This window comes from Malus domestica, chromosome 08 (assembly GCF_042453785.1).
Source record: "Malus domestica chromosome 08, GDT2T_hap1".
Lineage (NCBI taxonomy): Eukaryota > Viridiplantae > Streptophyta > Magnoliopsida > Rosales > Rosaceae > Malus > Malus domestica.
In genome coordinates, this window is record NC_091668.1 from 8,632,258 (window position 1) to 8,643,502 (window position 11,245).

The 11,245-nt window shown below is 37.3% G+C and overlaps 2 protein-coding genes across 2 annotated transcripts; both read right to left on the bottom strand.

The window, feature by feature from the left end:
* Positions 1 to 776: 776 nt before the first annotated feature.
* On the bottom strand, positions 777 to 3,624 carry LOC103446567 (zinc finger BED domain-containing protein RICESLEEPER 2-like). Its single transcript, XM_070826732.1, has 5 exons — positions 3,600 to 3,624; positions 3,213 to 3,383; positions 2,571 to 2,644; positions 1,404 to 2,061; positions 777 to 1,040 (listed from the first exon to the last, which is right to left on the bottom strand). Exons 3-4 carry the CDS (start codon positions 2,623 to 2,625, stop codon positions 1,616 to 1,618), a joined length of 501 nt encoding a protein of 166 aa, XP_070682833.1. The 5' UTR covers positions 2,626 to 2,644; positions 3,213 to 3,383; positions 3,600 to 3,624; the 3' UTR covers positions 777 to 1,040; positions 1,404 to 1,615.
* An 85-nt stretch (positions 3,625 to 3,709) lies between these two features.
* On the bottom strand, positions 3,710 to 10,961 carry LOC114823355 (uncharacterized). The gene is made up of 16 exons (XM_029098858.2): positions 10,537 to 10,961; positions 9,563 to 9,956; positions 9,208 to 9,433; positions 8,823 to 9,065; positions 8,589 to 8,704; positions 8,335 to 8,433; positions 8,139 to 8,226; positions 7,645 to 7,874; positions 6,559 to 6,743; positions 6,268 to 6,467; positions 5,397 to 5,729; positions 5,195 to 5,296; positions 4,759 to 5,056; positions 4,467 to 4,615; positions 4,110 to 4,394; positions 3,710 to 4,023 (listed from the first exon to the last, which is right to left on the bottom strand). The coding sequence occupies exons 2-16, from the start codon at positions 9,859 to 9,861 to the stop codon at positions 3,814 to 3,816; spliced, it is 3,063 nt and encodes a 1,020-aa protein (XP_028954691.2). The 5' UTR covers positions 9,862 to 9,956; positions 10,537 to 10,961; the 3' UTR covers positions 3,710 to 3,813.
* Positions 10,962 to 11,245: the final 284 nt, after the last annotated feature.

An 11,245-nucleotide genomic window follows, 5' to 3' on the forward strand; every position in this document is an offset into this window, starting at 1 on the left:
CTCTCCCGTCGTTGGGGAAGCAACAAGGGCAGAGCAGCAGTGGAGGAAGGGAAGATTGCTGGAGCGAGGGGGCGAAGGCAGTGCTGATCGAGGCATGGGGGTAGAGGTACTTTGAGCTGAGCGAGGAGAGAAAGGAAGGAGGGGGTCGTCGGGTAAGCAACAAGGGCAGAGCAAGTTTAGCAAGTTTATTAGTTTTTTTCTGTGTATTTTTCAGCTGAATTTTTTTGTTAGTAAATTCCATTGTATCTAATTGATTGGATCTTGGAAATGCACTTCCTTTGCCCTCCATGGCCTTCAAAATAGGAGAATTTGAACCCTGACTCTCCAGTGTAGACGAGATACTTTGTTGTGTAACCGGCAATATATCTTTTTGTATATGTATCTCTTATCTCGTGTATATAAAGGGGATATATTCCGTTCGTTTTACCTAAGAATCTGTGTTCACGGTGCAAACGACACTACGGATGGGCAATGGTTATGGCGGGTGAGTAACCACGGTTATTTACCCATAACCGTTTATACTCATACCCGCATAACCGTTTACCCATTGGCTAATTGCCTAAACGGTTATATCCATACCCATAACCATTTATAAATGGTTAACCATACCCATAACCGCGTACCCATTTAACCATAACCGTATACCCATTTATCCATACCCGTTTACCCATTTATTCATTTTTTAACCCATTTACCCCTTTTTGCGCCTATTTACATATTTTTTTAACATAACCGTATACAACTCCAATAATTAAAATAATAAAGACGAACGATAGTTTTAATCAATCAAGGTAATATAATATATTTGCTAATAATTGATTTTTTACTAACAAAATACCTCTCATTACTTGAGCAAGCATATTGGAAAGAAAATTCATGTATTTTCGACATATTTTTCTTCCATACCCAAGCAAGTATTCAATTATAACATCCGTATGATTACAAAGTAAAGCTTACCATCAATATTCCACTCCGATAAGCAATCTATCATTATAGTAGAAAGTGTCTCGACATTATGCGGGCATGGAACATATGCAAACCTGATATAAAACAATACCCCATTACCATAACTCAGAGCAACATGATGTATCATTCGTGTTTATGCACACTGAAAGTCTGTAAGTCTGTAAGGTTATGAGTTATGAAATATCAAAGGCGATCAACAAACTTAAATAGATAAAATATCAAAGTATCCAACAGCAGATGAAGATCAAATAAACTTAAATAGAACCTTAGAAACTTACACTATATACCATAACTCAGAAACTTACAGACTTACAGTATATGCTAATTCAGATTATAAGTCATTGCAGACTGAAAGAACTCAAATAACCTAAATAACAAAACCTAACACACTTAATAAATTAGCCATTGAACTATATTATAATTGGTTAATAAATTACCTCAAAATTCGACTTTGTAGCGTCCACAAAGCATCAATAAAATGAGAAGTGATAGCCATAAACCCTCTCTTCTGATTACTCGCAGTCCACATGTCAGTCGTGATTGCAATTTTACTCTTGTTCATTTGCAACAACTTAATGGTCACTCCCTTTTCACATCCAAACACCTTCATAATATCCCTCTTAATAGTACTTCTAGAAAGAACCTTGAATCAGGGTTGCAATGAATTGCAAAACCTCTTAAAACCCAAATGGTCCACTATAGATAAAGGATACTCATGTAAGATAATCATATAAGCTAGCTCTTTCCTAGCGTTATCTTCATCAAAACTATATGCACCATGTTTAACAGACCCATCACCAGTTATACCTGGACTCTTTTTCTTTGTTGTCAAAACAGGACATGTATTAACATGTGAACGTAAAGATGAAGTACCAATAGTGGAGCCCGATGCTAGACTAGTCTGACAATGGTTACAGACAGCTTTCACCCCCCCCCCCACAAAACATCTTTTCCTTAAAATGCTGCCAGACAACCGAGGTTTTTTTCCTCTTCTTACCAGTGTTATCGTCAAAGCTTGATTCAGCTTGGTCCAAATCTTGATCAAGATTAATTGGTTCATTATCTTGGCTCTCGCTTTGAGTCTCCATATTGGAACTAGTTGAAATGAAACCAAAATCACAAAAAACAACATGAGAATTTACAATGAAATTACTAATCTCCATCAAAACTTTGAGAAAAGATTACATGAGCCCTTGATATATCATTCGGAGTCAAAATGACTCAAAACTATAACTACATCCAATCATGTCATAAAGTACGCAAATTTGGCAAGACAAGGACTCAGAAGTATAGTCTACATCCAAAATTTTCAGCAATCCTCAGTGCAACGTTAAGAGAAACAAAAATTTAAAATCTTCAGCTTTCCTGAAAGATTCCAAGGAATGTTACTAAGTCTGAATGCATGCCAACTTGATATATTGTGGACCAATTTCCTAGTCCAGAAATACCGAGAGGTGAATACTAGAAAATGGTTCAAAGCATGAGAATTGTTGGGCATTCAAGAATTAATTGCCTCCCAGTTAGGTACTTCTTCAATCACATATAATTAGTTACTTATCATCCTATATAAGTTGTGAACGAAGATTGAAGTTTCATTTTAGTACCTTTTTTCGCTTGGCTAGGATATACTTCTATAGCAATTTGCAGCACCCAGAACATGAATTCAGACTTCAAAGTTCTAAAAATGTAAAAATATCAAGCAGAACATTTGTATCCATTGTGAATTCAAACTAGTTTTACAAATATCAACCTAGTTTTACAAGCAGAACATGAATTCAAACTTCTAAGATATAAAGGACTAACTTCCACGACTACATAAGTGTATAAAAAACATGTTAAAAAACAGGACAAATGGACAATACTATCAGGAGAAAGAAAAGAAACCCATTAGTTAGAAATAGTTAGAACATATAAAAATATGAATTCAGACTTCTTCTTCCACGACTTCCCTAATTTTAATTGAAAATCAAAATTACTGATTATTCAGTTTATGCAACAAAAACATCACTGAATAAAAAAACAAATCTCTAAAAATTAGACTTTAGTCTACACAATATTTTCAATCAGAATATTCAGTCTTCAATCTTATGATTTTCAATCACTAATATGACTTCCCTAATTTTCAAACAAAAAAATTAAACAATACCTTGCATCACTAAACCCTAAAAATAATGGATTTTCAATAAATTAACAAACAAATCAGTAATTAATCAGGTTAAGTAAGAAATTTGAAGGGTAAAACACACCTTGAAGGGTGGGTGGGGGGAGATCGAGATGGGGCATTGAGATGAGCAACGAGGGAAGAAAGCCGAGCAGCGATGAGAGAGAGGGCAGCAAGGAGAGAGAGATGAGCGGCGGAGATGAGAAGAAGCAGCCAGGAGAGAGAGACAAGCGGCGGACGGGGTGGTGCTGGCCTCCTGATGGAGAGAACGACCAGGTTACAGAGGTTTTTTGTTTTTTTAGTTTTATATATCTATTAAAATAAACGGATAACCGTTATAATTACGGCTAATACCCATAACCATCCATTTAAATTTTACGGATAAACATTTATACCCATAACCATTTAATTATCTAAATAATTACCCATAACCGTAACTGTAAAATTTAAATGGGCTGATAATCGCAATTACCCATAACCGATGAGTATTTGTCCATCCACAGGCGAATTCAATCCGGAACCGATGCGCGCGACCAAGTTTCTGTACAAATCGGGCGGGTAAAAAGTTCAGGATGCAAAATATTACAATACAAGCTTCCTTTTTTTTTTTTTTCCTATTGCTTTTCATTCATTGCTATCTAAACGAATGGAGCTACAGTAATATTACAAATAGAGCAAAGCGCATATCAGCTAATTACTGATCCATCACTTGCTCCAACATCAGTTTTATCTGTTTGTCGAATAACAAACTGATCAACGATTTTGACAGTATGTAACGGATCTTGTTGACCGGCTGCTGCACTCCATTTGCTGGGAAATTTTCTAAGGTGGCTCATTTGTTCCGGCTGTTTTGGCTCCCGATCCCATTCAGGGTCTAGCTTCCATGCTTTCGGGACCTGCACGTTTTAGTTCAGATGTTAATTTTTGAAAGGCCTGAGTATGTTATCGGAAAGTGAACCAGCATTGAACATTGCTTTCTTACCCTATCAACTGCGAGAGTGTAAACTTCAAGATCACCGTCACTGTTGATGTGGAATCGGGTGAAAGACTTGTAATTAGCAATTCGGAGAGAGGAGAAGGCTTCATCGAAGTGTATGTGAAGCCAATTAATGCAGATGTATAAGTAACTTCCGAACACCAAAGAAACCACTGGAGTCGAGAAGACCCAGAAATAAAGGAAGACGGAAGCATAATATATAACAGCACCCGCTCTAGATAGCGATTCCATCCCATTCTTGCATATATTGTTTCGGGTGACAGCCATAACCTGGTGATGTTACTCCGTCGTCAATATGTAACAAAGAAAAGGACAAACGAGTTTGCAAAGAGTTTTCCATACCTCTGGAACATCAAATGCAGACATGAAATACTTGATGCATGCTGGATAAAGGCCAAAAGTCCATTGTTCTATACGAGCTCGAAGGCCAGTTGGATCTGGAAAGTGCTCACTCTCCACCGATCGGTACCACTGATATAAAGTATGATAGCCTGAAAAGTAAAAATTACATCATATAACACAAAATCAAGAACATAATTTCCATAATGGTAAAAATTATCGGATAATCAATATGATCAGACGAACAAATACAACAGAGAATGACAGAAACCCATAACAGATAATAAAAGCTCACCTGAAGTTCCCAGTAGTTTATGCTGGACACACATCTCAACACCCAGTTCCAACAGTAGCATAAGTATTAGAGCTGCAGCCAGGTGCGCAGACACATGAAGAACTCCAATCAACAATCGTTTCTTCCGAGACACTTTAGAGGGGACAAATGTAACTGCCACAATTAACAGCAGAACAGCACCTGCTAAAGACACATAAGAGCGTCCCAGCATGTACATAAAAGCATTCCACACAGTTTGAAAGAAAGACCCCACGTGACCAGAAAATGAATCTTCTCGTAGGATATGACCAAGCTTACACTACAAAACAAAAACAGGAAAAATTAGAATTTTCAAAATAACAGAGCATAATTGCATCACTGGATAAGCAAATATGAAACAATTTTGCAAGTTCTCTAAGGAAGCAAAAACACAGCAACGAAGTAATCAAAGACTCACCTGTGGGAACATAGAAAAGACCAATATGAAGTATATAATGCCACCGATAAAATCAAATTGCCAGTTCTTCTTTCGAAACTTTAGAATATTTCCCAGAGCAATCTGGAAAAAGAAAAACTACCAGTTAGCACCAATAAATAAATAAATGTGAATTTAGTATTGACAGCCTTGGTCTCATAAAAAGTTAAAAACCGATACTAACCCTGCTTGAATCTTCAAATGAAGGATAAGCAGCCTTGGTCTCATATGAAACTCCACAAAATTTCTTAAAATTACTAAAGGTGTGAGTGGGATGTAGAAAAGCCCCACCACAACCATTTACGATTAAATGTTGCACGGGAACTGGACCATTTGTTTTAATAAATGAATGACGCATATAATGATGCAAATCTCCAGCCACTCGAAGCTTACATCTCCCTTTTAAATAATCGCATATCAGGTGCGCAACATTCTTTCCAGAAACATCGTTCCAGTACCAATCAAGAAGCCAATTTGGTTCATGTGTCATAATGATTACAGAGTCACCATCTCTGACCTGGAAGAAACATGAAGAGATGAGAACGTTAACTGCAGTAAAAATCAAAATTCGAAACTTGGAAAATCAGAAGTAAGCAAAGTAAAAAGCTCAATGGTGTCCCTGGCAAGCATATACATAGTTTATGTAGGTTTAACTAACATGCATCACGAACAGGGGTAGCTATCACATCGGTGAAACCCTCAAATTCTAGAGACATAATATACGACATTTCTACATTTATAAATGGGGAGAAAATATATATGAATTCATAACAAGTCTAGTGTCAATCCTCCCCAGTTCACTATTAAAGGAGAAAAAAAAAACCACCTGTCTCATCCCCTACCAATACTTTGCTTGTGTAATGCGAACCACAGAAACAATTAAAAGGACCGTATTTACAAAAACTGGACCCCATTATGCACATCTCCAAAACGTTAAAAGAAAAAGCGAAGGACAAAAGTAACAACTCACAAAATGTAAAAACAACTTGATAAACCATGGGTACCACTTTAAGTGGACCATATTGAAATTAAAAAGAAAAAGAAAAAAGAAATACCTTGTTCTTAATAAGTTCTGTAAAGAATTTGAATTGGTACACATCAATATCACCGTGGAGTGCGAGATCAAAACCAAATACCCACCATCTTTTAGGGAGTTGCAGAGCGAAATAACTCTTCTTTTGAGGCATAAACCACCCACCCAACCAGCTCTTATGGCATATATACCTCATGAATGTATGAAGTCCATCAAACCAATCTGTAATTGCAAAAAGAAACAAAGAATATTTACTACACCATATTAACATTATAGCTTTTACGAAGATGTTCAGGCTAAGAGTAAGGCGAACCATGGTTTCCAGGAATGACAAAACACTGAGGTCCATCATAGTTCTTCAGTTCAGACACACCACGAGGTAGTTCAGGCTTATCTACAGCTATATGCTCTTGTTTAGACCATGGAGGAGGCTGGAGAGCATACTCAAAAGGACAAAAAAGGCGCCTTTCATAGGTGAACGCTGATGGATTAGGATACCTAAACATATCAAATTAGCAGATTAATAGATATTTAACATGATAAACTATCATTATCAGAGATATACATGCCTAAACAAAAACAAAAAAACAAAAATAAACAATGAAATGAATTAGAGGTTGAAGTGCTCATGACAAACATAGGTCAGAAAGGATGAAAAACATCGACAAAAACTTTACTGGAATCTTCAAATCAAACATCATGGGCATATTCATGTATTTAGCCAATTAACATTATCTTAACCAAGGTTCCAACACGGTCTTTCTTTCAACTAGGGAATAAAGTAGACAGCACCAGCTGAGCAGCTAACGAATGTCCAACTGGTCAAAGAAATGGTGTAGGCAGAGAAAATGGTGGCAAAGAAAAGTCAAGTTGGACCAGGACAGAACAATACGGTCGTCATAGTGCTTACTCATTAAAGTTTCTGATGAAATTTACATTACCCACCTCAAACATCAGTTTACATAGTCCACAAAACTCTACTTACACAGGAACATTCAATCTCAGATCAATCCGGTTCCAGGAGTAGTCATTATGGAATCCAAATTACGATTATTCTAATTTAAGTACTCCTTGTCATGCTTAGCATTGAAGAGAACCACTTCCTGCAAAAATCTATAACAAAAAGAAATAGCCACCAAATGTACCATCACTAATTCCAGTCAAACAAAATTTGGAATTTTTCTACCCTTTAAGTGTAAACAGAAATTTGCGACTCAAAGTTTAATTTATTTCGTTTCATACCATGTCTACACAACTGATGAACTACTTTAGAGTAATAATTTAAATCAGAGAAGGAACCATACAAATCATCACTTATAATTTAGGATGAAACAAAAATCTATATAATATTAATCACTGATCACCCATGCCATATGCTCAAATAAGAATGTCAACTTACGCAAGATCCCCTCCAATAAGTAGCAAGTCTCCACGTGGTAACTTCAGCATGGAACCATCTCTGTTAATATTAATGGAAGGTTGAGCAAGGAGCCGAGCCACAGAATAAGAGGAGTTTCCACCATCGCCGGTATCAGCCATGAAGTCAAACCATAGATCATCCTTCTCAACAAAGTTATCATATAAAAGATCCTTTTGTTCAGCTCCATCATGGACCTTGTCCATTGCTGCCTGATCAGTGGAGAGGGAAACATAAATGTCACGATATCATGGCATAAAAATTTAAGTAGTAAATGGTAAAAGTGGTTTCTTTGGAAAAACAAATTAATGAAAAAAAAACAAATTAATGAAAAAAAAAATTCTTGAATGGTACCATGTATATTGGAAAAGACGAAATGATTCAAGTGCACATTTGATAGGCTTTGAAAATTTTGAGAGAATAATCTCAAAGCAAAGGGAGAATACAGTTTACACAGCATGAAGCTATGAGATTACCTGCATCATACGCATGTCAAAGCGGCCAACAAAGACAGTTACTGATACCAAGAGGTCAAAGACAGTCTTGAATAAATCAGCTGATGTTCTGCAGTACAAACATCAGCAAAGTGAGTACAGCTCCCCGGTGCACAAGAACAGAAAGAAAAGGAAGGAGGAGAGAGGAGAGACAGAGAGACATAGAGAGAGCGTATACCCCGAATACCAAGGAACCATATCCAAAAAATGTGGCTTCATTTGCTTCTCCTTCGACTTCTGATGTTCTTCAACAGACAGAGGGTGAGTAAGAGCCCACCTATTTATTTGAGAAGTAAATGAGCATGAGGCAATTATAAGAAGAATTGAAAAGGCATAAGGCCATAAATCATTCACCTAACAAAATTTGTTACATATTGTCCTTAATCTCCATTAGTTTCATTTTTTAAATATGTTTTACAATTCACCACTTACCCTGTTGATCTCTCCACTACATAATTAGCAATGTAGAGGCCTATGAATGTGGCCCATAATGAATACAATGGGGAGATTTCATCAGATGGACCAGCACACGCACCATTGCATGCTAACTGAGAAATTAAAACATTAATAAGTATACAATCATAATAATAAATAAATAAAATAAGAAGGAAACAGTAAAAGTTTAGTGGGGAAGGAGAGGGGATCCGTTTTTTGTTCTGCCTGTACCTCACCATAAATGACCCATTTGGACAAAAGTGGATAATCACTTGCAGACCCAACCGGAGCAAACCAAGATGAGCAGACCTGATCTTTCAACTCATTCATTCGGAGGAATTTTGAAAGCCATGTGTTCCTCTCATCTTTCTTCCAAAAATTAAACCAAGAGTTTCTTCGTACCAGTTGTCTATCTCTCAGAATAGCACGGTTGCCACAATGACTATAAAACACACAGCAGGCTACACTAAGAACCTACATGAACAAAAAATGCATGAATAAAAAATCAATATATTATATATTGACGCATAAGAATTTTAGGTTCTTCTGTACTACATCCCGTAATATATAAAAACTAGAAACGTTATGAGGTAGAAAAAGTGTTACTATAACTTACAGCACAATTTTGAAGAATAGTCAAAATCGCTGGCCTCCTTCCAGCAACACGTGACACGAGACCAATGTACCAAAGACCAATGAATATAATGTGGAAGAAAAGAAGAAACAGAACAGAAGTGACAAATACATTAAAACCCAAAGACAGATTCATCCTCATATCAACTCCCATTGATTGAAAACTAGGAAGATGATAGACAGCCGCCACTAAAATCCAGACTATATACCTACAAAAAGTAATTCCCAAACTTAGAACTCTTTCGTGCAAACTTAGGAACAATATATGAGTACATGTGTGTGAATGTGAGATAGTGCAAATGCACTCACGTTTATAGGATTCAGAGAAATGTACTTACCACCGACTGAAATTTGAATAACTCGGTTTGATAGTCTTCCCTATAAATGGGGACGAAAAGAAATAGAAGAAACCGAACAAGCATGCATACATAGACCACCACTTAATATTGTTGTCTAACTTTTCTATAAGGGTGTTGATGTTGTCAGAAGAGATAAAAAAGAGGCAACCCACAACAACAGCAATTACGGCATGACGGGAATGTTCATGCGGATAAGGATATGTATGGGTTAAAATTGTCCTAACCCTCTCCATTTTTAAAGTATCTAGAAAACCAACAGACTGCATATCCGACCCCATCGAATGAACATGCACTCCTTCAAGTTACTACCAATAAACCAAACTACGGTCGTGGTTGCCAGAATCGCCACATAGACCAGACCACCTCCGTTATCCTGAGCACAAAGACAGATTATAACAAAAAGTCAGTAAGTGGATCAAAACAAGCAAATTACTAATGTTTCATATTGTTTGAAGTAGAACAAAACGAAACCCAGATAAGAAACATGTGAAGTGCGCTGGGCAAAACAACTTATCCTCGTCTCTACTCAAACATGTTCCGCCCTCTCAGCTCATACGAAACCGAGCGAAAAGAACTAGTTCCGAGCTAATAATATCGCCAGCATTGCAAGTCAAAGTCGATACAATAGTATCCCAATACTTGGTCACAAAATTCTATCAACCATACCACCAAATTTAAACTAAAAATCAAAACTTGTGAGAAATGAGAAGTAACCCAACTCGTTAAACCTCCCTACAAAGCTAATCACACCGCCCAAAACGCAAAAGAGCTCAAACGACACCAATATGCAAGCAACCCAATTTTGAAGCAGAAAATAGAAATTGTACGGAGTATTCGGCACCAGGGTTTGATTCCGAAATTCCAGAAAACCCAAAACGAAAACCAAACCATTCAAAACGCAGCAGAAAGCACAGAAGCAGACGACAATCAAACTAAATTAATCAGAAATTTACCAGAAACCACCGTGGGACGCCGAAACCACCGAGCAGAAATTGATCCAATAACGCTCGGGGACCTCTCAAGATTGAAAATTTTTTAGAGAGAGAGAGAGAGAGGAGGAGGAGGTGGAGAGGGAAAAAGGATACGCAAGTAGTTGGGAATTCCGGGTGTCTTTTTCTTTGTGTTCTGTGAGACTCAACCGACTTTGCATTTAAGAATGTCTGCGAGGAGAGAGAAGGACATTACGAAACCAAACCGAACCCAAAAAAGGCATTATATTTACCATCAACGGCATATTCTTTTATGTTTTTTGCGCCGTACAGCACCGGCCACTCTTACGCCAACGACCATTGAATTCAATCCTTGAAAACCTGGAACATTTGGGCTCTCTCTCTCTCCTCCTCTCTCTCTCTCTCTGCGTTTTCAGTTTTCTTTCCACATTTCCCTCGTGCTTCTGCTTTTGCTTTTTCAGAGTGGTTTTTTGGGTTTTGGACTGAGTTTATGATAGTGGGTTGGGCTTGTGTTTTTGTCGTTTGGTTTATTATGGACCTTTGGGAATGATGAGCCCAATGTGAACTCTTGTAGTCTTGATCCAATTGGCACTACACCCGTTTCAGATCCGAACCGGCATAAATAAGAAGGGGAGCAGGCAGATTTTCTAACTTCTTGTTTAGAAAACAAGTTGATGAATTGTTCTATCATCCAGTTGCTCCACACCTGCTT